Consider the following 27,439-nt stretch of genomic DNA (forward strand, 5'->3'; position numbering starts at 1 on the left):
TCCAAATGGCCCTTGGTGATCGCCAGTCTTAGATCTTTCTGAGCTAGAGATCTGCCAGTACCCACGAAGGGCCAGTCCAAATGATTTCGCGGGTCTTAAACGGCCCCCAGGCCTGACGTTCCCCACCGCTGCTCTAGATGCACATTTTCCCCATCCAAATTCTGAAAACTCTGCATGAGGGCTGATTGTTGACTTTGAAAATTTGGGTGGTGGGGGGGGAAGTGCATCTAGAGTAGGGTTGCCAGGTGCCTCTTCGCCATCGCTGGGAGATTTGGGGAGCAGAGCCTGAGGAGGGCGGGGTTGGGGAGAGGAGGGACTTCAATGCCATAGAGTCCAATTGCCAACGCGGCCATTTCCTCCAGGGGAACTGATCTCTATTGTCCGGAGATCAGTTGCGATCTTCTGCTGTTACCTGGAGGTTGTGAATTCAAAAAATCGAACACTTATGGCATAGCAAAGCTGTTAAGCCTTTCTTAACAGCTTTTCTATGACATAAGCGCTCACTATTTTTGAATTCACCGTTTCCTTTGGGGCACTAGTTGCTTTTGTTTGGTTACCTGGAGGCTGGCAACCCTAACCGAGAGAGAGGCAAATCCAAGGCTAAAACCTCCCGTGCATAAAGGCAGAACAACAACACGTTAGAGGACCCTGGGGGTCCCTTCCAACTCCTACGATTCGATGACTGCGCTCTGTGCATGCTCCGAGGCACAGCCTCCCGATGCAACGCAGCGCATCTCCAGACGGGAATGGCAAGCGGCGCATGTTCAGAAGCACCATTATTGGTCACAGGCCACAGCGGCTCGGATGAAAAAGCCCTCCGCACGCGCTCAGAGGCCCCGTCCCCCCCCCCCCCCGCCGCCCGGAGGCAGGCGAGGCGCGCCGCCGCGAAGAGGCGCGGGGGCTCGCGGCGCGCGCGCGCCCCCTCCGGCCCGAGCCGCGCTCCGCCCCGCCCGGCGCGGGTGGGGGGGGGTGGGGAGGGGGAGGGGGAGGGGGAGCCGCGCCTCTCCCCGCCTCCCGCCTCCCTGACCCGGAGCGCCGCCGACTCCGGAGCGCCGTCAGCAGAAGCAGGTCGGATCCCGGGGCGGGAGGGAGGGAGGGGGGGGGGGGATCGAGGCGGCCGGGGGTGGAGGGGTGGTGGTCAGAAAGCCCCCCCCGGGGGGGGGGCTCACCAGGATCAAAGCACGCCTGCCAAGGGGGGGGGATAGAGGTGGCAATGCCAAGGGGCGAGAAAGAGCTGGGCATCTGGATTGGCACGGCGGTTCCCCCCCCCCTTCCCTGCCAACGAGGGCTGATCCGAAGCGTTTCCTTAGCGGCCACATGTTGGCAGTGCCCGGGGGGGGGGGGACAGTCACCGGGGGGGGGCCAGGTCTGGATGGGCACAAGATGGTGCCAACCAGGGAGGCTCAACAGAGCGGAGTCTGGAGAGTCCCAGGAGGGGAAACTCGGGCGCTGAGGATCCCTTTCGATGGGCAGGAGGTGATAAACGCCTGTGAAGCCGTGCCTTTGGGATTGGGTTGGGCACCTCTTGGGGCAGTGCCCGGGAAGAGCCAGGGCTTCCGGCGGGTATCCGGGGCAAGGAAAGCTCCCCGGCACGTAAAGCTCCTCTGGGTGGGCAGTGGGCGGAAAGGGCTTTGGTGTCTGGGCCGGGCACCGAGTGGGCACCAGAGTGTGGGCACAGACAGGCAGTGCTGGAAGGGGGCAGAGCTGAGCAAAGCGGAGAGGTAGGGGTTATGGGGGGTGCAACAGGGACAGATTGGATTATTGGGCTCTTTTCTTCCCCCCTGAATTTTTGTCTGGCATTATTGGGCAAGGGGAAGGGGGGGGGGAGTGAAATGCCACCCCACCCCCACTTATTGCCGATCTCTTTTCACCCCCCCCAAGCCCCTTCAGTTTATCCTTTAAATCCTTGTTTTTCGGTGCCACGTATTCCTCCAGCAACCTCCCCTCCTCCCGCAGTTGTCTGCTTGAAAATGTAAGCTCCTTGCGGGCACAGACCTCCCTGGCGTTTTTGCCCATGGAATTCCAGAAAGGGCCACATGTATATTAGGAATCGGGAATGTTTTTCGGCCTTTCTGAGAATTTAATCTTGTCTCTCCGGTGTGTTTGGGACAAGGATATTAAGTCATGCAAAACACGTTGTCAAAAATTCCTATGGGTGGAGGCAACGACCGCATCAGGAAAGTGAGTCAGAAACCATCTTTAATCATGAGAACGCTTGTCAGGGATGCTTTGGGCCAATCCTGCATTGAGCGAGGGGTTGGACTAGATGGCCTGTAGGACCCCTTCCAACGCTGCGATTCTGGAAAGGGCCAGAAGGAGGCCGGCGGGCCAGAATTGCTCCCGACTGGGACAGGTTGGACATTTCTCGGAAATTTCGTAACCCGCTGGAGAGTTAGTCATGGATGGGAAATTGGAGTTTGGCTCGGGGGTTGGCACAGAGACAGAACCAGAGACAGCTCTTGCAGCATCAGGCCTGTAATTCAGCAAGCCTCCTGGCGCTTGGCACAAACCCTCTGGGCGAAACGCTTTCCCGTCTGATCCCCGAGATCCTTTTTTAAAATGCTGGCTACCGAACCCGGGATCTTCGGTATGTCACTCGGCTATAGGCCCGACTGCTAGGCCTCCTGGCCTGTTGGGATCTCTCCCGGCCCTGCAAGCTGGCCTTCTTTTACTGGGGGTTGAACTTGGGACTTTCTGTATACAAAGTGCGCACTCAGCCGCTGACTTCTGTCCTTCCAGTGAAAAGATCACAGGAAGCCACAATGTGGATGAGTCAGACCGTCGGTCCATCCAGCCCTGGACTCTCTCCGCGGACTTGGCAGAGGCTGGTTTAGGGCAGAGGGGGATCTTTCCTGGCCCTTTTTGCTCGAGACGCTCGGAACGGAACCACCCTCTTCCCCTGTCAGCTACGACCCCCCCGCTCCGTGCTTGGCATTTACGCTCCCTGCAACCAACTTGGGCATTGCCAAGTTTCTCTTGCTTCCTTCCTTGAAGCGCCTCCTGTGGCCCGAAGAAGAGTTTTTGGCCCTGAGTCAAGATGATCTGCTTGACCTTAAGAAAAGAAAGAAAGAGCTCAGTTTTCCACTCCGGTGTCTGACTCCATGATTCATCCCTGTAAGGATGTCAATGCCTTAAAAAAATAATATCAGACCCTATGCCTTCAAGGGCGACCCAAATTGCAACCCCCTGCCAAGAAAAGTTATATTTCCTCAAGGTAGGGTTGCCAACCTCCAGGTACTAGCTGGCGATCTCCTGCTATTACAACTGATCTCCAACCGACAGATCAGTTCCCCTGGAGAAAATGGGCACTTTGGCCATTGGACTCTATGGCATTGAAGTCCCTCCCCAAACCCCTCCTTCCTGAGGCTCCGCCCCCAAAACCTCCCACCGGTGGCAAAGAGGGACCTGGCGACCCTACCTCAGGGTCTGAGATTGATGTTGAAGGCATGGGAGCGTGGCTGAAGAAAACGCAGCGGCATCTTGGCACAGGCTTGCCTGTCCGCCGCAGTCAAAAGGGCAGGAAGAGCACTGGAGGAAAAAGGTGGCAGCCCTACAGGGGCAAAGGTCGAGGGGGAAAATAGAGTGGATTTAAACCCACTGAACGGTGTAGCAAACTGGGGCCATTTATGTATGGGAGGTTTTGCCTTGGATTTGCCTCTCTCTAAATGCACATTTCCCCCCATCCTAATTCTCAAAACTCCAAAATAAGCCCCCATGCAGAGTTTTGAGAATTCAGATGGGGAAAATGTGCATTTAGAGAGCGGCAAATCCAAGGCAAAACCTCCCATGCAGTTTCAGAACGAATTTTCCAAATTCTCTTCCTTGAATATAAAGAAAGAGGGATGGAAGGCCAGGCAGAGAGAAATCCCAGATCTCTGAAGGAATGGACTGGGCTCCTCTGTGCTCGGATCAGGACTCAGAGCCTCAGTAGGGAGTATAAGGGTGTGCTGGGAGCTTCCTTGTGCATTTGTGGCTTGGCTTGCTTATGTGAGCAATCCGTTTAGGGATCTTCTTGGGCTTGGCGTTGTTTGGTTCCGAGCAACTGCTTTCGGTGCCTGGAAGTTATGCACACTGGGGAGAGTGAGATGAGGAAACCTCTGAGCATGTGCAAAGTGCCATTCGTCATGGAGTACCTACAGCCCAGCCACGCCACCTAGCATGTGGAATTCTGTATTGGGGCTTGCCATTTTCTTACATGTTTGAGCTCCCATACATTTCGTGGAGGCAGCATGGTATAGTGGTTAAGAGCGGTGGACTCTGATCTGGAGAACCGGGTTTGATTCCCTACTCCTCCACATGAGCGGTGGACGCTAATCTAGTGAACTGGATTTGTTTTCCCACTCCTACACACGAAGCCAGCTGGGTGACGTTGGGCTAGTCACAGCTCTCTCAGCCTGACCTACCTCACAGGGTGTCTGTTGTCAGGAGGGGAAGGGATGGTGATTGTGAGCCGGGTTGGTTCTTCCTTAAGTGGTAGAGAAAGTCGGCATATAAAAACCAACTCTTCTTCTTCATTAGATAATTAGGCCCTACTGTGGACTGAATCTCAAGGCATATCTATAAATGGGGTGCGTTGGAAGGGACCCTAGAATCTATCTCAGTAACCCTTACAACTGCCTGGTGAGGCAGGCCGGTGCTGTTCTCTGTCTGCCTATCCCATTTGTATCCCATCCTCCTTCTAAGGAGCTCAGAGCAGGGAGCATCATTTGCCTCTTCCCTTTTGTCCTCACAACTACCCTGAAAGGTAGGCTAGGCCAAGAGATAGTTGCAGGCTTTGAGAATCATAGTAGGCTATCTGACAAGGTGAGATTCGGGTAAGGTTGCCAGCTCCCTCTTCGCCACCGGCAGGAGGCTTTAGGGGCGGAGCCTGAAGAGGGCAGGGTTTAGGGAACGGAGGGACCTCAATGCCATAGAGTCCAACTCTTGGCTGGAGATCAGTTGTAATAGTAGGAGATCTCCAGCTAGTCCCTGAAGGATGGCAACCCTAGATTCAGAGCAGGAAATCTCATCAGCTGAAAAACGTTGGTCGGCGTTCTCATGGGAAAGAGGAGGCCCACCTTTGGCTAGACTGCTCATCTGCATTACAAATGGCTCAACCACCACCATAGCTTCCTGCACCCCTGAAACCAGGAAGGAAGACCCTGAGCAAAAAAAGGAAAACAGCCAGCCCTTCGCCCCTGGCTTCTAACAGCTGGTTCAGAGTAGCAAATTAGTAGCTGATCGTCTTTATCTGCAGGCCCTGAAAATAGCCTTAGTCAGGTGATTTCTGTACCTCAGACAGCTGTGAAAGGCACCGGAGAATGCCTGCCCACCGTTCTGTTTCTGTTTCCCTGGCTCGTGGGCAGTCCAGGAACCAAATAGATTTTTAGGAGCAGCCCTTAGGCTGCTGGTCTGAGTCGTCTTTCCCTGTAGACGGCAAACAAGGTGGGACCAACCTTTTAAAAATCCTAAATAATGAGTCTGTATGAAGCATTCTGTAGGGTTGGGAGGAAATTCGGCATAAGCCAGGGTTCCCTCCTGCCTCTTTTCCTTCCCCTGTAGGAAAGTACTCCCCATGTCAAGAACGTCTGGCTTTTCAAAAGCAGCTTGTGGTAGGATTGCCAAGTTCTCCCCCCTGACCGGGCTCCTATGCTTTTACCAGGACCGGCAGCAATTTGGGAGGCAAGAAGCATTTCTTCTCTGCTTGCTCTGCCAGAACATCTCACCTGCTGAGTTTTTAGCTTGTTGTGTCGAAGTAGCAAGCAGAGGCGCCTTGGCTGAGGGAAAAGGTGGTAATTATTGTTTGGAGGCTGTGCGCTTCTCCTTTCCAGGGTAGGAATATATATGATTTCTGTTTTTTGTGGGGTTTTTTTTTTTAAAGCTAACTTTTCCTAACCTTTCCTGGTTGTGTGTCAATGGTGGAAAAGGCAAATTCCAGGCAAGGGTTTATTAGGAAAAGAACTGCGGACAAAACCAGCTGGTGTCGGGATGCAGCTGGATTTGGAATACTGTTCTGGTCACTGTGTCTCAATACGAATATCCCGTAGGGTTGCCACGTCCTTCTTCGCCACCGGCAGGAGGATTTTGGGGCGGAGCCTGAGGCGGGCTGGGTTTGTAGAGGGGAGGGACTTCAATGCCATAGAGACCAGTTGCCAAAGCTGCCCCTTTCTCCAGGGGAGCTGATCGCTTACCGGCTGGAGATCAGTTGTAATAGCCGGAGATCTCCAGCTAGTACCTGGAGGTTGGCAACCCTAATGTCACAGAACTGGGGAAGGTGTAGAAAAGGGTAGTCCAAGCAATCCAACGGGTGTTGTATTTTCCCTACAAGGAAAAGCTGCCAAAGGAGAAGGGAACCTGAATGAGGGTGCTTTCACACATGCCCAAGAATGCACTCTCAATCCATTTTCAATGCTCTAACGATCATTTACAAGTGGATTTTGCCGTTTCACATAGTAAAATCCAGATACAAAGTGCATTGAAAGTGCATTCTTGGGCATGTGTGAAAGCACCCTGAGTCTTATAAAGGAATGCACGAGGGTGAGAAAGTGGGGAGAGAGACCTTTTTCTTTCTCTGTGTGTGCTAGGGAGTCACCTGATGAAAATGGACAGTAGCTTCAGGTCAGACCAAAAAAAAAAGCCCTGTCACAGCATGGGGAACTCCCTGCCACAGGATGGAGTGAGGGTCATCGGCAGAGAATGCTTGAAAAAACGGGGGCGGGGGCTGATAAATGAAAGGAGGAGATCTCCATTGAGAGCCATGAGTAAGGAGGGCTTAATGGAACGTCCATGTTGAGAGGCAGTCTACCTTTGAAAGCCCGTTGCTGAGGTGGAAGGTCGGCATCACGGGAAGGCTGTCTTTTTGTGAGCTTCCTGGCAAAGCGTCTGGCCACGGGACAAGAAGGATGCTGTGTGGACCTTTGGTGTGGTCCTGCAGGGCTTGTAGTGGAGAGGCCTGTCAGCTGCTACTGCCCATAACTGCTAAACGGAGCTTCTTTGTTTAAATGCAGCGTATCTGTGGATAGCAGATGCCATGCATGGAGGTCTACCTTGCTTCTGGGGTTCCTAGAAGCATCTGCTGGGCCACAACTGGGAACAGGATGCTGGACTAACTGGACCTTTGGACTGATCCTTCAGGATTTTTTCCTTATCTCCCCTGGGGATTATCTAAATTGCACTGTTATCTTTGAATGGGGTTAGGGGGCTTGTAGGCCTGAAACGTAACGGGGGATGCTTTATCAGTGGGAAGACCTTCGGAATATCTGTTTCAATGCGTTTGCGGTATTTGCGGAAGCACAGCTTGTGTGGCCTTTGCTGAGTGAAATAAAGTTCAAAGTGCCGGAAAGGGGGATGCCATCTGAGGGGGGGGGGAATCCACCCTGGCCTGCTCTTGTGCTTAAAATCAGTATCAGGTGAAACTATTTGCAGTGTGGAAGGGTGTGTGTGTTAGGTTGGAATCCAAAGAACAATGCCCTGGGAGTTGTGTGTGTGTGTGTGCTAAGTGCCGTCAAGTCACTTCCGACTCATGGCGACCCTATGAATCAGTGTCCTCCGAAATGTCCTATCTTTAAAAGCCTTGCTCACGTCTTGCAAACTGAGGGCCGTGGCTTCCTTTATGGAGTCCATCCATCTCTTGTTGGGTCTTCCTCTTTTCCCCCTGCCCTCAACTTTACCTAGCATGACTGACTTTTCTAGTGACTCTTGTCTTCTCATAATGTGACCAAAGTACGACAGCCTCAGTTTAGTCATTTTAGCTTCTAGGGTCAGTTCAGGCTTGATTTGATCTAAAACCCACTGATTTGCTTTTTTGGCAGTCCAGGGTGTCCATAACACTCTCCTCCAACACCACATTTCAAAGGAATCTATTTTCTTCCTATCAGCTTTCTTCATTGTCCAGCTTTCACAGCCATGCATAGTAATAGGGAATATGATGGCATGAATTAACCTAATCTTGGTGGCCAGTGACACATCCTTACACTTCAGAATCTTTCCCAGCTCCATCATGGCTGCCCTTCCCAGTCTCAGTCTCCTGATTTCTTGGCCTGGGAGTTAGCCCCAGTGAATAAAGCTGAACTTACCTTTGAAGTAGACCTGCTTAGGTTTGCTCCTTTAACTGTCTGTAATTTGATTTTATTTATTTGAAACATTTCTTAGTTGCCTTTCTTCCTCACAAGAACTTAAGGCGGCTTACGAACATTGATAACACATAGAATAAATACATTTTTTAAAAACCTAATTTAAGAAGAAGAAGAGTTGGTTTTTATATGCCGACTTACTCTACCACTTACTCAAACCGGCTTACAATCGCCTTCCCCTCCCCTCCCCACAACAGGCACCCTGTGAGGTAGGTGGGACTGAGAGAGCTGTGACTAGCCCAAGGTCACCCAGCTGGCTTCACGTGTAGGAGTGGGGAAACAAATCCAGTTCACCAGATTAGCCTCCACCACTCATGTGAGGATAAAGTGAGGTCTTCCTTTACTGTGCAAACGGAGCTGAGCAGAGATAGTACAAGATTCAGAAAGAAAAGCCGGAGAGTTCCTTCTGGACATAAGGCCGTATAATCTGGAGCTCTAGGGAGAAGAGCAGAGGGAGAGAGTTTGGGAAGCATCCAAGTGTCAGAACATGGACAGAAGCAGGAAATGTGCATGCAATTCCCTCTGCGTTTCCTCTCCGTTCCTTGTCCTCCAGAGGATGGTTTGTTTCCACCACAAAAAATCAGGAAGCATCAACAATTTTGATCACTGCTCCTCTCCATCTGAAAATGAAGAGTTAGAAATGTCCCGTTTGTGCTGAGTGCAGAATTTGCTGTGCAAATCGACAGGCAGACAGCTTGAATATACCTTATACTGAGTCAGACCATTGGTCCGTCGAGGTCAATATTGTCTTGAGCGCATGGATTTGCCTTATATGGTATCAGACTGTTGGTCCACACCTAAGAAGGATATTGCAGAGCTTGAGAAGGTGCTGAAAAGAGCAACCAAAATGATCAGGGGACTAGAGCAACTGCCCCATGAGGAGCGGTTAAATTGCTTAGGGCTGTTTAGCTTGGAAAGAAGGCGGTTAAGGACCCCGGTGGTCCCTTCCAATTCTATGATTCTAAGGGGAGACATGATAAGAGGTCTATAAAATTATGCATGGTATGGAGAGAGTGGACAGGGAGATGTTTTTCTCCCTCTTCCATAATACTAGAATGCAGGGTCATCTGCTGAAGCTGGAGGGTGACAGACATAACAGATAAAAGGAAATATTTCTTCACACAACTCATAGTGAAATTGTGGAACTCCCTGCCCCAGGATGTGGGGATGCCTGCCAACTTGGATGGCTGTAAGAGGGGAGTGGACATGTTCATGGAGGAGAGGGCTATCCATGACTGCTAGTCAAAATGAATACTAGTCATGATGCATACCTATTCTCTACAGTATCAGAGGAGTATGCCTATTCTATTAGGTGCTGTGGAACACAGGCAGGATAATGCTGCTGCAGCCGTCTTGTTTGTGGGCTTCCTGGAGGCACCTGGTTGGCCACTGTGTGAACAGACTGCTGGACTTGATGGGCCTTGGTCTGATCCAGCAGGGCCTTTCTTATGTTTTTATGTCCACCATGGTCAGTATTGCCTTGAATGTATGAATATGTGTTATGCTGAAACAGACCATTGGTCCACCGTGGTCAATACTGTCTTGAATGCATGAATGTGCCTCATTCTGAATCAGACCATTGGTCCACTGAGGTCAAGACTGTCTTCTCAGACTGGCAGTGGTTCTCTGGTGTCTCGGGCAGAGGTCTTTCACATCCCCTGCTACCCGATCCTTTTAATGGGGATTGAACCTGGGGCCTTCCGCATGCCGAGCAGTTGCTCTACCACTGAACTTGGTAGGGAGTGCTTTTGATTCCCTGGCAAATGCAGCCCCCTCCTCCCCATGATTCTTAAAAGGAAGAGCCTTTGGGTGGGGGGTTTCAGCTGGTCTTGGGCACATGGGTGCTGGTTCTGCCTTTGGCTTGAGTCGCCATAGGATGCAATTCCCAACGGTGCTTTAACGGTTATAGGTAAGATGTCCAAGAGGGCTGGAACGGTGGCCATAGGGAGCGACTTCCAACTGGGCTAGCTCAGCCACGGGTGCCAATTCCAGCTTGGAAGCTGAGCATGGCACAGTACTTACCCACAGCAGTTGGAGGTTGAGCAGTTAGGGAGAAGCCGTGGCTCAGTGGTAGAGCATCTGCTTGGCATGCAGAAGGTCCCAGGTTCAATCCCCAGCATCTCCAGTTAAAGGGACTAGGCAAGACGGTGATGTGAAAGACCTCTGCCTGAGACCCTGGAGAGCCGCTGCCGGTCTGAGTAGACAATACTGACTTTGATGGACCAAGGGTCTGATTCAGTATAAGGCAGCTTCATGTGTGTTCATGTGAGGTTCCGGTTCTAGTTAGCCGGAGCTGTCATGGGCGATTCTTCCATCAGGGCTTGAGTAACCATAGGGTGTGGCTCTCAGCTGTTCTTGCTATTCAGTCGCTATTCTTTTTCCGAAATTAAGCCGCAAGACTTCCAATAGTTGACTTGGACACCGCTCAACTTAAACACTTTCATGCTGGTATTTGCAGAAGATTACCAATGAAATGAATGTCCCTTTTGCTGTCGAACAGGGGATGTTTGCATGCTGGGTTTAAACAAGGAAATCGTAGCCCAGGCGAGAGAGAGGGTATCGTTTGCTTGTGGGCATCCGTTTAACTTGCCTGGCAGAAAAAAGAAAACTTTATTTAAATGGCTAGTTTTTTAAAAGGTCTGGGCGCTGGGGCTTGTTTCAAACAAGGATAGAAAAGGTGAGGTGCCTCTAAGCATGTGCAATGAGCATACAGTGTCCCACCTGGCCAAGAGGCCACAAGCCAGCCATTTCTCATTAAGATGGGAGGTTATGGTTGCCAACCTCCAGGTGGGGCCTGGGGATCGCCCAGGAGTACAACCAATCTCCAGATGGCAGACATCAGGAGAGCCAGAGTGGTATAGTGGTTAAGAGCAATGGTTTGAAGCGGTGGACTCTGATCTGGAGAACCGGGTTCGATTCCCCACTCCTCCACAAGAGCGACGGAGGCTGATCTGGTGAACTGGATTTGTTTCCTCCTACACATGAAGCCAGCTGGGTGACCTTGGACTATTCACACTCTCTCAGCCTCACCTACCTCACGGGATGTCTGTTGTGGGGAGGGGAAGGGAAGGTGACCGTAAGCCGGTTTGAGTGTCCCTTAAGTGGTAGAGAAAGTCGGCATATAAAAACCAACTCTTCTTCTTCTTCTAAAGAAAAAGGCTGCTTTGGAGGGGGGACTCTGTGGCATTATACTCTGCTGAGCTCCTTCCTCTCCTCGAACTTTGCCCTTCCCAGGCTTTGCCCCCAAATCTCCAGGATTTTCCCGACCTGGGGTTACCAACCCTGGGATAGGTCTGTTTGTTTTAGTGAAAACAATTCTATCCTCCTCACCGGAGAGAGCCAGCGTGGTATAGTGGTTAAGAGTGGTGGTTTGGAGCGGTGGACTCTAATCTGGAAAACCAGGTTTGATTCCCCACCCTCATGAGCAATGGACTTATAAACAGGCACAGTTTGCAACTGTCTATATATATTTAATTCAATTATGAAATTAAAGCCTGTATTGAACCTAGCTAGCTAACAAAAGCTGCAAATGTAAACAGCCAGCGTGGTGTAGTGGTTAAGAGCAGTGGTTTGGAGTGGTGGAGTCTGATCTGGAGAACCGGGTTTGATTCCTCACTCCTACACACAAAGCCAGCTGGGTGACCTTGGGCTAGTCACAGCTCTCTCGGCCCCACCTACCTCACAGGGTGTCTGTTGTGGGGAAGGGAAGGGAAGGTGATTGTAAGCCGGTTTGATTTTCCGTTAAGTGGTAGACAAAGTCGGCATGTAAAAACCAACTCTTCTTCTTTTTCTTCTTCTTCAATTGCATACCCAGTCTTTAAGGCTCACCTTAGGACAACCGGCTGTACAGGCTTTAGTTTCATAATTGAATTAAATTTGTATATACTGTTGCATACGGTGCCTGTTTATAAGTGGCTCGCTGGAAATACTTTCTAAGTGGTCGTAGTGCTGTCAATTTCCCACAATACCCTTTTACAGCACTACTATTGGGCCTTGGTTGTCGTTACCCACCCTGGAGGACGGCCACCATACATATGAGTATAAGGGAGCGCTCAGCTTGAGAAAAGACAGGTAGTCTGCAAAGTGGGCTAATTCGATTTTTCTGCCCGTTATTTGAGTCACTGATAGCCGGATCCCTCCTGTCTAAGGAACAGCGTAGGCGGTGAGTCATCCAGAGCCGGCAAGTGCCGCTCCGGGCCTCTGACTGCTCTGCGCCGAGCGGCAGAACCCGTGTTTCGGGGGGGTCCTCGTGTCGGAGGAGGCGTTTCTGGCACTTGTGAGCCGACCGGCTGGTTGGGAAAAAAGCGAAACACCCCCCCCCCCCAGACAGAAAAGGAGCCGGCATCCCGGGTTTCCTTGAAACAAAAGAGCAGGTTGGCGGAGCACTCTCTACCGCAAACAAAGGCTCATCCAGTAATCTAATATTTAAACAGCGTCCGAAGCGTACACTGATCCCGGCACGGTGTATTCGCAAACAAGCGGAACGCTGCCAACGGCGTTTCACAGGAGGGTGCATCTAGACCAGCAGGAAATCGGAGGTTTCACCTCTTTGTTAGCTGCGTAAGAGGAGAGGGACATTGACGGGGGGACTTTGTTAGAAGCACACCAGCGGGTGTAGTGGTTAGAGGCAGGCGAGGATCCAGGAGATCCGGGTTCGCTGCTCTGCCGCCAAGGCACCCGGTGACCTCTAGCCAGCCATGTTTTCTCTGTCTCGCCTTCCGCATAACGGGGTTGCGAACAAAGACCGCTTGGAATTCTTCGCTGCTTCCTTCTTATCAGTGTAAATATCTCTGGGGCTGCAGAATAATGTGAAGTGTTTACCGCTGGGATCTCCCCCCCCCCCCATTAGAGCAGGGATGTACAATCTTTTGGCTTCTCTGGGCCACATTGGAAGAAGAAGAATTGTCTTGGGCTGCACATAAAATACACTAATACTAACGACAGCTGATTCATAATATTTTAAATAAGCTTACGATTTTGTGTTGGGCCGCATTCATACCCGTCCTGGGCCAAATGCGGCCCGTGGGCCGCAGTTTGGACATGCCTGCATTAGAGAGTGGTGGTGCTAGAAAGTGCTGTCGGGTTACAGGTGACCCCAGAAGGGTTTCAAGGCAGGAGACCTTCAGAGGTGGCTTGCCATTGCCTGCCTCTGGGTAGAAACCCTGGACCCACGAGAGCCAGCGTGGTGTAGTGGTTAAGAGGAGTGGTTTGGAGCGGTGGACTCTGATCTGGAGAACTGGGTTTGATTTCCCCACTCCTCCACATGAGCGGCAGAGGCTAATCTGGTGAACTGGATTTGTTTCCCCACTCCTACACACGAAGCCAGCTGGGTGACCTTGGGCTAGTCACAGCTCTTTTAAAGCTCTCTCAGCCGCACCTACCTCACAGGGTGTCTGTTGTGGGGAGGGGAAGGGAAAGGTGATTGTCAGCCAGTTTGAGTCTCCCTTAAGTGGTAGAGAAAATCGGCATATAAAAACCAACTCCTCCTCTTCTTCTTTCTTGGTGGTCTCCCACCCAAGAACTAACCAGGGCTGACCCTGCTTAGCTTCCGAGATCTGGCTAGCCCAGGCCATCCAGGTCAGGGCAATTGCAGAGTAGAGAGGTCAAATTGGTAGAGGTGAACACATGAAGCTGCCTTATACTGAATCAGACCTCTGGTCTATCAAAGTCAGTATTGTCTACTCAGACCTGCAGCGGCTCTCCAGGATCTCAGGCAGAGGTCTTTCACATCACCTACTTGCCTAGTCCCTTTAACTTGAGATGCCAGGGATTGAACCTGGGACCTTCTGCATATCAAGCAGATGCTCTACCACAGAGCCACAGCCGCTCCCCTAACTTCCAAGCAGTTTCTTCCAAGCAGGCGTGAGTCCCCGCCTCTCAGTTTAGTGGGAAATAGGGGTGTTGAATTCTGCTGGCTATTTTATCTCTGCCTCAGTTCCCCCATCTGCAATATGGGGTACTGGCCCACCTTTAAGGGTTGTCACAAGGCTTACAACTCTTAACGTATAGGAAGTGTTCTAAAGACTGACAGTGTCACGAGAACGCTAAGCATATTTGACGATGTAATAGTAGACCAAGGGGCATTTTTCACGGTAGATTTTGCTTCTGTTTTGCCACAGACTAAAAAAACACGATTTAAATGTTTTTTTCATGGCCTCAATTTATCCCTGTCAATCTCGATGTAGTTTTGGTTTTTCATGGGAACAAAGCACGCTGTATTTGACAACGGTTTGGTCTGTCCCTTTTGCAGGAGGCCTCCCCTTCCAACAGGCTCATTGTTTATGCCTGCCCCCAGCTCCGCCCCAACTCCGCCCAGCAGGTTATCTCCTGCGGTTCACCAGCCCCAGCGCAAAAAACAACCACCAGTCCCTCTGGTCTCCTCCATTTCTCTTCCACCCTCGCTCTGTTCTGCTTTGGGAACAGTCAGATTCCAAATTGGGGGGGGGGGGCGCAAGGCAGCGCTTTCCTCAAAGCTTCCCTCTATTTTCTATAGGTGTGGAACCCATTGCCCTGTAATGATAGACAGGATTGGGGGGGGCAGGAATTGCATCCATGTGCCAAGAGAAGTGTTTAGCTGAAAGTGGGAATGGCGGGGGGGGGGGGGAGGAAAGAAGGCCTCTAGATTGCGTGCCGGCCATGATCCGGCCACAGTGCATCGAGAGAGAGGAGGGAGATAAGAGCAGGCTGGCCGCCCCTCTTCAGAAGAGTGATGGGAGGGAGTTTTGCCTTGGGTTTTCCGCTCTCAGGATGCACATTTTTCCCATCCGATTTCTCAAAAATCCCCCCTCCCCTCTGGGGCAGAGGGGACATCAGCCCCTTCCCTTGAACATCCCCCCCCCCCACGGGTCCAGCTGCCCTAGACTGAGCTGCCACCACCCCCAGCGCGCGAGGAGCACATGGCGTGGCCCCGCCGGTCTCCCCCTGGAGCCATCTGTCCGACGTCCCCCTGGGCTTGGAGGTGTGGGCCCAGCTCCAAGGCCCATCCCGGGTGAGGGGCGGGGAAGGCGTGCAGGGACGGAGGGAGAGAAGTGCCAGGACTCTAGGCAGGCAGGCAGGCAGCAAAAGGGGTGGTATTCTTGTCTGAGCGCGAAACTCCCCCAGCCAATCACCGTTCTTGGGGGAGGAGAAAGGAGACGTCACGGGGAGCGAAGCAAACATTTTTTCATGGGCATCCGAGCAACAAAACTCGCTTCTACTGGAAAGTACGGCTCAGAAGTGGTTTGGTTTGCCGCTGACATAACACAGCTTTTATACCTCTATCAGGGAAAAGCCGGATCTGCAGAGAATAACCAAAATTTGACTCTGACGCAAATCAGCGTCGAAACAGCAGCAAATCTCTGTGAAAAATTCCCCCAAGAGCAAGCGTGGTGTAGTGGTTAAGAGCGGCGGACTCCACCCTGGAGAACTGGGTTCGATTCCCCACTCCTCAACATAAAGCCTGCTGGGTGACTTTGGGCCAGGCACAGTTCTCTCAGAGCGCTCTCAGCCCATGCGGAGGCAGGCAATGGCAAACCACCTTTGAACATCTCTTGCCTTGAAAGCTTGACAGTTGCCATAAGTCAGCCGTTGCTTGATGGCACTTTCCACCAACAGTGGTGGACCAGTGCAATTATGCATCGTGTAGAGAAGAAGAAGAGTTTGTTTTTATATGCCGACTTTCTCTACCACTTAAGGGAGAATCAAACCAGCTTACAATCCCCTTCCCTTCCCCTCCCCACAACAGACACCCTGTGAGGTAGATGGGGCTGAGAGAGTGACTTGCCCAAGGTCACCCAGCTAGCTTCGTGTGGAGGAGTGGGAAAACAAATCCAGTTTACCAGATTAGCCTCCGCCACTCATGTGGAGGAGTGGGGGAATCAAACCCAGTTCTCCAGATCAGACTCCACCGGTCCAAACCACCGCTCTTAACCACTATACCACACTTGCTCTTAAAGAGCCATGCTGGCTCTTAAAGAAGGCTGAGGGTGCCTTGAACATGCACAAAGTGCCCCCAACAAAGGGCACTTAATGAATTTGCTGCTGCTGGGTTATCCTCTTCAGACATCTCTTCATATGTCCCTATATATACTCTTCTCAAGCAAACCTAGCTGCGTTCAGTGGTCAGAAATCCTATCCAAAGCTCTGCCCTGCCCAGGTGATGGGTGTTGAATTCTTGTGTTGTTTTTGGCAAAAATGTGGATTTTGCCCTCTTGCAAGCAATGACTTGTTTGAAAAACGTCCGTTTTTCGTGCCTGGGAAGTGGGGGATCCCCTTACATTTCCTTTGATCGTTGCAGATAAAGGAGGGAAATTCCCAAAGAACAGTGGCCAGCTGCAAAGATTTATAGCTCTGACTCTAGGTTCACACTTCAGCGTAGTGTATTTTTATCCCACTCTTCTTCTGAAGGAGGGCATATATATGCTTCTCCCATTGATTGCTTTCTCCTCCAAAACAGCCCTGTGAAGTAGGCAGGGCTAAGTGGGGAGCGGGGGTGTTGGCCCAAGATCTCCCAATGCACTTTGTGGCCGATCGGGGAAATGAGTCTGGGTCTTCCAGAGCGATTATGCCAGAGGTGTCAAACTCAATTGTTACGAGGGCTGGATATGACATAAATGTCACTTGGCGGGGGGAAGGGGGCTGCCTTGGCTGTCTCGCGGGCTGGATAAGAGCTCGCAAGGGGCCGGATCCAGCCCACGGGCCTTATGTTTGACGCCCCTGGTCTAGATGGTAAGACATTTAGGCGCGCCAACATAAAGGCACGCCTATACCAAGGAACAGTCACATGGACATTTTCTTACAGTTAGAACAGTTTCTCAGTGGAACAGGATTCCTCGGGAGGTGGTAAACTCTCCTTTCATTGAGGTTTTTAAGCAGAGGCTAGATGGCCATCCGTCAGCAATGCTGATTCTATGACCTTAGGCAGATCATGAGAGGGAGGGCACCTTGGCCATCTTCTGGGCATGAAGTAGGGGTCACTGGGGGTGTGGGGGGTAGTTGTGAATTTCCTGCATTGTGCAGGGGGGGTTGGACTAGATGACCCTGGTGGCCCCTTCTAACTCTATGATTCTATGAACACATGAAGCTGCCGTATACTGAATCAGACCTTTGGTCCATCAAAGTCAGTATTGTCTACTCAGACTGGCAGTGGCTCTCCAGGGTCTCAGGCGGAGGTCTTTCATGTCACCTACTTGCCTAGTCTCTTTAACTGGAGATGCGGGGGATTGAACCTGGGACCTTCTGCATGCCAAGCAGGTGCTCTGCCACTGAGCCTCAGCCTCTCAAATATGATCTGTAGTTGGAAAGCTGGCCATATGGAAAAATATTAGCAAACTGGGTAGAACAATCACATTGTGCTCTACAAATTGTACGGTAGTAATCGTACCTAAATAAATGTTTCTTAATCATGCTCATATTGGGCTGCCAAACTCAATTGTCAAACTCAGTTGTTACGAGGGCCGTATATGACATAAATGTCACTTGGTGGGGCCAGGCCATGCCTTGCCGCCCCAGTTCGAGAGTGTGTGTGGGGGTGGTTGGCTCGCGGGCCTGACAAGAGCTCTCAAGGGGCCGGATCCGGCCCGCGGGCCTTATGTTCGACACCCCTGCATTACGCTATGATGGCTCCTCAGATCTGAAAAAGCAACCCGGGGAGCAGGAGGCTGGTCTGGATTGGGGCCACGATACTGGGAAAGTGGGAGACCCCCCCAAATGAAAATGCCCCCCCCATGGCTGTATGGTGAGAGAAAATTAGATTATCAATTTATACTACTGGGGCTTACGGCCACTGAAGGAGGCGGGGTTAAGATCTGGGGATTGGTACGGGGGGAGAGAGTGGGCTCTGATCCATATAGGGCCCCCCATGACTGCTTTGTAGAACTAAATAATACAGGGGTATCAAACATAAGGCCCACGGGCCGGATCCGGCCCCTTGAGAGATCTTATCCGGCCCGCGAGCCAGCTGAGGCAGCCACACACACCCAGCGTGGTGTAGTAGTTAAGAGCGGTGGTTTGGAGTGGTGGACTCTGATTTGGAGAACCCGGTTTGATTCCCCCACTGCTCCGCATGAACGGCAGAGGCTTATCTTGTGAACCGGGTTGGTTCCCCCACTCCTCGACATGAAGCCAGCTGGGTGACCTTGGGCTAGTCACACCTTTTCAGCCCCACCTACCTCACAGGGTGTCCGTTGCGGGGAGGGGAAGGGAAGGCGATTGTAAGCTGGTTTGAGTCTTCCTGAAGTGGTAGAGAAAGTTGGCATCTGAAAACCAACTCTTATTCTAACTCTTGGTCTGGGCACGTCACGGCCTGACCAAGTGACACTTATGTCATATCCGGCCCTCGTAACAATTGAGTTCGACACCCTTGAAATAATTTGCCTCGGATGTAGTTTGGCCCAGGTACGGGATTGTGACAGACTTTACGGAAATGCCGCATTGCGCGTTATGGTCTGCCTTTTTTTTTTTTGGATCTGGGGGGGGGGGCAGTGTTTTGCATTTTTATTTGATAGCCCAAACGCTCTGTGCGGTTGGAGAGCATGTCTAGGCTGGCCAGGCAACACAATTAAATATTAAACACAATAGTAACATGGGGAGGGAAAGTTTTCCCTCCCCCTTTTGCGAGGCTGCAGCCGTTGATCGGCCTGGCTTCAATCTGCTGGCTTCTGAAATGGGGTTTTGAAGACTCGGCAAAGGAGGGGAAGTCTGTCGAAGGCCACTAGCCAGGATTGTCGGTTGAAACCTCCAGGTTCAGGGGCAGTCTACCTCTGAATGAGTAGATGCCAAAGAGCATCTGATTGGTCACTGTGAGGGAAAAAGGATGCCGGAGTTAGAAGGGAGTGTTGGAGTGAACCATCACACCTCTTGTTTACAGGAAAAGGGTTTTAGATATATCTAAGGTGAATTATTTATGTGTGTGTATGTGCACACCGTCAAATCACAGCTGACTTATGGTGACCCCCTGGCTTCCAAGGCAAGAGACATTCAAAGGTGGTTTGCCATTGCCTGCCCCTGCCTGGGCTGAGAGTGTTCAGAGAGAACTGTGACTAGTCCAAGGTCACCCAGCAGGCTTCATGTGGAGGAGTGGGAACCGAACCCGGTTCTTCAGATTAGAGTCTGCTGCTCGTAACCACTTATACCACGCTGGCTCTTAGATGGATTATTTGGTGTCCAGCTAATGGAATGGAACCTCTGCGTACAGATGCAGTATACCTCTGAATGACAGGTGTAAGGCAGTTACAGTTTGTGGACTTCTTGTCTATGGCCATTCTAGTGTCATCTGCCTGTTGGAAACAGGATGCTGGGGTCCGATCTGGCAGGGGTGTTTTCTGGTTCTAAACCATGTGCAGGAGGATTGCGATGTTCAAACAGCACGTGCTCCGTTCCTTTATTGTGTGGTGGGTTTGACCTTCCCTGCCTTCCTCTCTGTCTGAATTCCGGAGAATGTGTGGCATTGGTTGCAGAACGGATTCGCGTGTGCTTTGCTGTGGCTTTCATTGTGCGGCGGCGCTCCCGACGCACACTGACAAAGTGCAACTGAAAACCCCCAGCCTTGATGTCATTGTATCTGTGACTGCCTGAAGGTTCTGTGTGCATGGTGTTTCCTCCGTGCGCAGGAGGGGCCATGTGCGCATGGGCCAAACACACATCAACAGAGCCTTCCTGCAACCGTATGTACAGTCTCTTCCCGTCAAAATTTGCTTTTCTCGAACCCCCACCCCCTTGCCTGAGAATCTTCCCACATGCAAGCTGGGTGAGATTAATTGCCGGCTGTTCTTGCAGGGTCGCTCTCCCCCCAAGCTTGAAAGCCCTTAAGCCTCTTTCACTGGTGTTGCGCCCAATTTGCATGAAGAGCCTCTGAGACTTAAAAGGTTGGCTGGCAAAGCGGATTGCTCGGCAGAAAATAGATTGGGGGCGGGAGACGCGGCTTTTGTGCGCGCGCCCCCCCGGGCATCTCCAAGACTGGCAAGGGGTGGGCAGGGGCCTTTTCAGAGCAGACGTGGGACTGGATGTAGCTGAACAAGGGGAAGCAAAAAAGGTTCTGCTCCCGGGATACTTCGTAGGCTGTAGCGGCATTTGGAGGCTGATTTCCCCTATCCTGTTAATCTCCGGTGCTTTTGGTCTTTCAGCTCCCGCTTGTAGTTTGTGCACTTGAAGGAAAAATGTGCTGTCAAGTCACAGCTGACTTATGGCGAACCTGTAGGGTTTTCAAGGCAGGAGACGTTCAGAGGTGGTTTTGCCGTTGCCTGCCTCCGCGTGGGCTGAGAGTTCTGAAAGAACTGTGATTGTCCCAGAGTCACCCAGCAGGCTTCATGTGGAGGAGTGGGGAATCGAACCCAGTTCTCCAGGGTGGAGTCCGCTGCTCTTAACCACGCTTTCAGTTTGTGCACTTGAACAAAAAATGCGCATGCATGTGCCGTCAAGTCACAGCTGACTTGTGGTGACCCGTAGGGTTTTCAAGGCAAGAGACTTTGGGAGGTGGTTGGTCATTGCCTGCTTCTGGGTAGCTTCCTTGCCTTTTTCTTCTCTTCCCAAAGGGCTTTTATATATTTTTCTCCTTATATTATGAGATTGAATATGTTAGCATGTGTACTGGATTATAATTTTATGTATGACCACTGAGGAAGGCCTATATGAGGCCAAAACGTGTTTGGTCCAATTTGGTCATTGTATGGATATACATCAATTGTGTATGTCATATGTATTCATCTATTGGGAAAAGTTAGCCTACACTATAGGCCCTGTGTTTTTAACTATGAACACATGAGCACATGAAGCTACCTTATACTGAATCAGACCCTTGGTCCATCAAAGTCAGTATTGTCTACTCAGACCGGCAGCGGCTCTCCAGGGTCTCAGGCAGGGGTCTTTCACATCACCTACTTGCCTAGTCCCTTTAACTGGAGGTGCCAGGGATTGAACCTGGGACCTTCTGCATGCCAAGCAGATGCTCTGCCACTGAGCCACGGCCCCTCCCTATGGCTCTCCAGGGTCTCAGGCAGAGGTCTTTCCCATCACCTACTTGCCTAGTCCCTTGAACTGGAGGTGCCAGGGATTGAACTTGGGACCTTCTGCATGCCGAATAGATGCTTTATCACTGAGCCACAGCCCTTTCCCCAAACTATACTGTGCACCATATTAAAACTTATATATATTTGTTGTTATTTTAGAACTCTTACTGGGCCAAGGTCACCCAGCAGGCTTCATGTGGAGGAGTGGGGAATCAAACCTGGTTCTCTAGATTAGAGACCGCCGCTCTTAACCACTACACCACACTGCCTCACAACTGAAATAATGTACCATAGATTCCAGTGATCTGTTGTCCTTCTCTTGTTGCAGAGAGCGAGAGAGGTGTGGAAAGGTGTGCTTCCAAACTTTCCATCCTCCAAATTTCTCTGGTTCGGTTTGTTTCCAAAATAGCATCGGTGGGTTCAGAATCCTCCGTCTGTTTTTTATTTCCAAATGTCGTACCATGCACATGCGCTTTGCCGCAGGTTCCTTCCGCTCATTTACATCTCCCCCTCCCCATGTGGCCAGTCCACAGATGCACATTGGTAATGCATTCCCAAAGAGCATGTAAGGTTGGGTCCCAATTCCTTTTGTGCGGCTTTGGCCCGTGTGCAGGGGTGCATGTGAGCATGAGTGAAACACCGCGCCAAAGAGTCTTGGCTCCGTCGCATGTACGTTCTCATTAAAGTGCGGAGAGGAGATGACTGAGAGGTGATGTGATAGCCACCTTCAAGTATCTGAAGGGTTGTCAACCAGAGGATGGAGTGGAGTTGTTTTCTGTTGCCCCAGAAGGTCGGACCAGAACCAGCGAGTTTTCGGCGAAACGTTGGGAAGAACTTCCTGGCGGTTGGAGCGCTTCCTCGGTGGAACAGGTTTCTTTGGGAGGTGGTTAGTCTCTCCTTCCCTGGAGGTTTTTAAGCAGAGGCCAGATGGCCGTCTGAGAGCAATGCTGATGCTGTCAATTTAGACAGATCATGAGACGAAGGGATGAGTCAGTGCTCAGTTCTCCTGGCCCTTCCTTACCTGCCCAGGGTAATGCCAATAACTAATTTGGGGTTAGGAAGGAATTTTCCTCCAGGCCAAATTGGCCAGGGATCCTAGAGGGGTTTTGCCTTCCTCTGGGCCTAAAGCAGGGGTGGGGGCGTCACTGGAGGAGTGGGGGGGGGAGGTAATTTCCTGCGTTGTGCAGGGGGTTGGACTAGATGACCCTGGAGGTCTTTTTCCAGCTCTGTGTTTCTCTTTTTCTAAGGCTGCCTCGTCGTTGTGTTTCGCTAAAGGCCACGCGCAAGTTGGCAGAGCAGTTGTTGAAAGTGATGTCCGGAACCCAACCGAAATGGCTCCAATTCCAGAATTAATTTTCAAAATTATTTTTTTAAAATAATTTTTATTGAAATTTCAAAGAAAACACAAACACACATAACAAACTCAATCATTCCCATACGTACAATATAGTCCAGGGGATTCATTTTAAATTTATCAGTTCAAGCTTACAAGAAGAAAAAAAAGAGAAGAGGAAAGGCCTATTCAGCTGTCTTTTGATACACTGCTTAATCTTAAACGATACCAATAATATTAATCATTTCTACCTATTCACTTAATCTTCAATTGGCTAATAATCTCTATTTTTAAAGAAAGGTAAAGGTCTCCTGTGCAAGCACTGGGTCATTCCTGACCCATGGGGTGATGTCACATCCCGACGTTTCCTAGGCAGACTTTGTTTACAGGGTGGTTTGCCAGTGACTTCCCCAGTCATCTTTCCCTTTACCCCCAGCAAGCTGGGTACTCATTTCACCGACCTTGGAAGGATGGAAGGCTGAGTCAACCTTGAGCCGGCTACCTGAAACCAACTTCCGTCGGGATCGAACTCAGGTCGTGAGCAGAGCTTGTGACTGCAATACTGCAGTTTACCACTCTGTGCCACGGGGCTCTTAATCTCTATTTACCATTCCTTATAAGCTATATCATCCATTGAATAAATAATCTAATATTGCTATTCCAGTTATTTTCCCCCTTTTTTATTTTTTCAAATAAGCGCAAATATACCACAGCCCCTCTTTATTTAGTTACAGAATTTTCTAGCTAGAATTCTTCTACATGAACCACGGTTTCAGGCAGAGTAGAGCAATATGCGGCCGGCAAGAAACTCTAAAGTTGAGCAGGGGACTTTTGCTCGTCTTCAAGCGTGGAGAGTATCTGCGTGTGATGGCGTTGTGCTTTAGGTTTGTGCTCTGGGTTGTTGGTCTGTCTGCCTGGCACAGCAACGTGATGCCTGGCTTTACATGGCATGGAAAAAAATCACCCCACGCCAACGTTTTCCAGCCCTCTCTGCAGTGTCAGTCAGAAGGCACGGCACTCTATGCATGCTCAGAGCAAGCCATGTCTTCAACCATGGACCTTTCCTGGGGCCTGCGTTGCAGGTCGTTTGGCGCAGCGTTATCCCTCTTCGTGGCTGGTTTTATCCTCAACAATAGAAGGGGGGGTGGAGAAGGGAGGGTGGCTACATGAACACATGAAGCTGCCATTTACTGAATCAGACCCTCGGTCCATCCTGGTCAGTATTGTCTACTCAGACCGGCAGCGGATCTCCAGGGTCTCAGGCAGAGAAGAAGAAGAAAGAAGAGTTGAGTTTTATATGCCGACTTTCTCTACCACTTAAGGAAGAATCAAACCGGCTTACAATCACCTTCCCCTCCCCACAACAGACACCCTGTGAGGTAGGCGGGACTGAGAGAGTGTGACTGGCCCAAGGTCACCCAGCTGGCTTCGTGTGGAGGAGCTGGGAAACAGATCCAGTTCGCCAGATTAGCCTCCGCCGCTCATGTGGAGGAGTGGGGAATCAAACCTGGTTCTCCAGAGCAGAGTCCACCGCTCCAAACCACCGCTCTTAACCACTACACCACGCTGGCTCTCTCCAAACGTGGAGAGGTCTTTCACATCACCTGCTTGCCTAGTCGGTTTAACTGGAGGTGCCGGGGATTGAACCTGGGGCCTTCTGCCTGCCAAGCAGGTGCTCTACCCCTGAGCCACGGCCCCTCCCCTGGTCGGAACACGCTTCGGGGGAACGCTCGTGCCTCGGATGCAGCCCCAGGTTCTGACTGAGGATAGGACTCACCCGTTGCTGTAGGCCCCAAAATCATCTCTCTCCTGGCGTTGAGCAGCTTTCTGTGCATGGCTGGCCGAGCAAGGGTTGTGGGTGGGGCGTGGCCGTCCCAGGTTAATTGACATAGCCTCAGGGGAAGAGAAGGCAGATGGATGCAGATGGGTGTTGCTCGCCCAGATAGAGTTTCAAGGGAAGGTATCGGGGAGGAGGCTGTTACGCCCAGCTCACAATTGCCCCTTGCGAGTTACCTTCTGGTATAAAAGGTCCCGTAGTTCAGTGCTTGCTGCACTGGGCACGGACTCGCCATCTCTGCGAGCTGCTTTGGGTTCCGTTTAAAGCCCTTTCTCCTGGGTAGCGCTGGCCGTCTCAACAGGGTAAGCACCTCCGTTGGCTGTACGGTGTGTTATTTTGCACAACATGGAGTAATAGAGAGCCAGTGTGGTGGTTAAGAGCGGTGGTTTGGAGTGGTGGACTCTGATCTAGAGAACCAAGTTTGATTCCCCCACTCCTCCACGCGAGCGGAGGAGGCTAATCTGGTGAACTGGATTTGTTTCCCCATTCCTACCCATGAAGCCAGCTGGGTGACCTTGGGCTAGTCACAGCTCTCTCAGTACCACGTACCTCACAGGGTGTCAGTTGTGGGGAGGGGAAGGGAAGGTGATTGTAAGCTGGTTTGATTCTTCCTTAAGTGGTAAAGAAAGTCGGCATATAAAAACCAACAACAACAACTCCTCTTCCTCCTCCTCCTCCTCCTTCTTCTAATAGATGAAGCTGAGCTGTTATGTCTGGGTTCACATCACCGCTCGATTGTGAAATTTGTTGTCTCTCGGCCTCACCTACCTGGCAGGGCTGTCATTGTTTCTGTCTGGGAATCAAGTATGCCCCCCTCCGCCGAGTGTCCAGGATTCAAATGTCCTTCCCCAACTCTGATACATAGAAGAAGAGTTGGTTTTAACATGCCAATTTTCTCTGTCTTTTAAGGAGAATCAAACCGGCTTACAATCTCCTTCCCTTCCTCTCTTCACAACAGACACCTTGTGAGGTAGGTGGGGCTGAGAGAGCTCTAAGAGAACTGTGACTAGCCCAAGGTCACCCAGCTGGCTTCGTGTGGAGGAGCGGGGAAACAGATCCAGTTCGCCAGATTAGCCTCTGCCGCTCATGTGGAGGAGTGGGGAATCAAACCCAGTTCTCCAGATCAGAGTCCACCACCCCTAACCAGCGCTCTTTACCGCTACACCACGCTGGCTCTCTCATAGCGAAACTGATAGGTTGGAGAAAAGCATTATTAGTTCCTCAGACCTGGATTGGGGAATGGTTCTCAACCTGTTCTTTCTTTCTGAGGATTACCCTTTTCTGCAGCGTGGGAATTGTCTTTGGCAGTTTCCCATCTCCCTCATAGATGGGGGTGGGAGAACTGTGTTGATTTCCTTAGCGTGTCTTTTTGCAAGGTGTGTATGCGTCTCAGTACTGAATTCCCACACATCGATTTCTAAAACTAAAGCCTATGGAGACATCATAGAGAGATGGACCAGATTGTCTCCCGACTCTGACCATTTCAGAAAGCCAGCGTGGTGTAGTGGTTAAGAGCGGTGGTTTGGAGCGGTGGACTCTAATCTGGAGAACCAGATTTGATTCCCACTCCTCCACATGAGTGGTGGACGCTAATCTGGTGAACCAAGCTCGTTTCCCCACTCCTACACATGAAGCCAGTTGGGTGACTTTGGGCTAGTCACAGTTCTCTTAGAGTTCTCTCAGCCTCACCTACCTCACAGGGTGTCTGTGGTGGGGAGGGGAAGGGAAGGTGATTGTAAGCCAGTGTGATTCTTCCTTAAGTGGTAGAGAAAGTTGGCATATAAAAACCAACTCTTCTTCTTCACTGGAGTCATCAGAGAAGGCTGATGCTGTAGAAACGAGGCGTAGACTCGGTCACCAGCTGTGCTCTGACAGAGTCACATCCAAGTCCAATCAGAAGGGAGTATTGGCCAGCATCTGGAGTGGGCAGGTGGGGGACTGACTTCTCCCATGCTAGGTGTGATCACGCTTGAAGCCCAAAACAGGACTTGCCAACGGTGTGCCAGGATGCATTAAATGACACGGAAGGAGACCAGTTTTAGCTTCAAGATCTCAGATTCTAAAGTGAAATCTTGCAAAGCGTGACCAGAGGTTGGGGTGGGGGCAGGAAAGGGGAGGGAGGCTGCATCTCATGAGGTCTCTCAGCTTGCAGCTGGCTGGGGCTGCAGGTCTGAATCTTGCTTGCACTGCATCTCCCAGCCTGACATCTGGACACCAACACTTCCCCTCCGGTTCTGGGAAACTCATGTCATTCTGAAAAAGGCAGAGAACAACAACCTTTAAGGGTTTTGGCGCCTCTGCTTCAGTGGCTCATCAAGTTTGCCAACTGTTAACACCAACCCCCACTCCAAACCCCTTTAGCAGAGCTTTGATCCGCAGATACCGGTGCACTATGTGATTATCTCCCTGCTCTCTTTCTGCATGCTTGGCTACATTTAAGTGCAAAAGAGCAAGGCAGGTAGATTTTTCTCACTTTCTGCCTGAAGTGGTAGAAAAAGTCAGCATATAAAAACCAACTTCTTCTCCTCCTCCTCCTCCTTCTCTTCCTCCTTCTCCTCCTCCTCTTCCTCCTCCTCCTCCTTCCTCTCCTTCTATATGCCCATTTTCTCTGCCACTTAAGGAAGACTCAAACTACCTAACAATCACCTTCCCTTCCCCTCCCCACAACAGACACCCTGTGAGGTAGGTGGGGCTGAGAGAGCTCTAAGAGAGCTGTGGCTAGGCCAAGGTCACCCAGCTGGCTTCATGTGGAGGGGTGGGGAAACCAACCCGGTTCACCAGATTGGAGTCCACCACTCCAAACCACTGCTCTTAACCACTACACCACTCTGGCTGTCTTACAGGTGAAGGCGCTGACTTGACTTTATTTGCCGGCCAAGTCTGCGACTGCAAACTCAGCATGTGAATTGCTATGAGGAAGTTCTTGTGGGAAAAGACAAAACCCTTAAATTGTAAAATATAGAATTTTGCTAGATGCAAAATTCCATGCAATCGGAAAAGAGGCAGTAGACAAATCCAACTTGTTGGTGGCTCGCTCCTTCCCCAGCCTGGGATCCAGTCTTTGGGTCTCAGACATTTGCAAATCTCTCACGCCTCCTCCAGACAGCGAGAGAGGAGTGGTTGCCAGCCCCCATACAAAGCTAGAATTTAGAGCGGGAAAGAAAAGGCAGTTTGG

General features: G+C 51.0%; 1 protein-coding gene across 1 annotated transcript in view; it reads right to left on the reverse strand.

Moving 5' to 3' along the window:
- LOC130473127 (ceramide synthase 4-like) overlaps positions 1-24,499 on the reverse strand; it is a 97,404-nt gene extending 72,905 nt beyond the window's left edge. Inside the window, exons 1-5 of the mRNA XM_056844658.1 lie at positions 24,441-24,499; positions 24,205-24,264; positions 3,496-3,550; positions 2,956-3,051; positions 1,523-1,704 (exon numbers count right to left, since the gene is read on the reverse strand). Coding sequence (XP_056700636.1) covers positions 1,523-1,704; positions 2,956-3,051; positions 3,496-3,550; positions 24,205-24,264; positions 24,441-24,499 — 452 coding nt within the window. The remainder of the gene's footprint in view (positions 1-1,522; positions 1,705-2,955; positions 3,052-3,495; positions 3,551-24,204; positions 24,265-24,440) is intronic.
- Between the last annotated feature and the right edge of the window lie 2,940 nt (positions 24,500-27,439).

Source organism: Euleptes europaea, chromosome 2 (assembly GCF_029931775.1).
Source record: "Euleptes europaea isolate rEulEur1 chromosome 2, rEulEur1.hap1, whole genome shotgun sequence".
NCBI lineage: Eukaryota > Metazoa > Chordata > Lepidosauria > Squamata > Sphaerodactylidae > Euleptes > Euleptes europaea.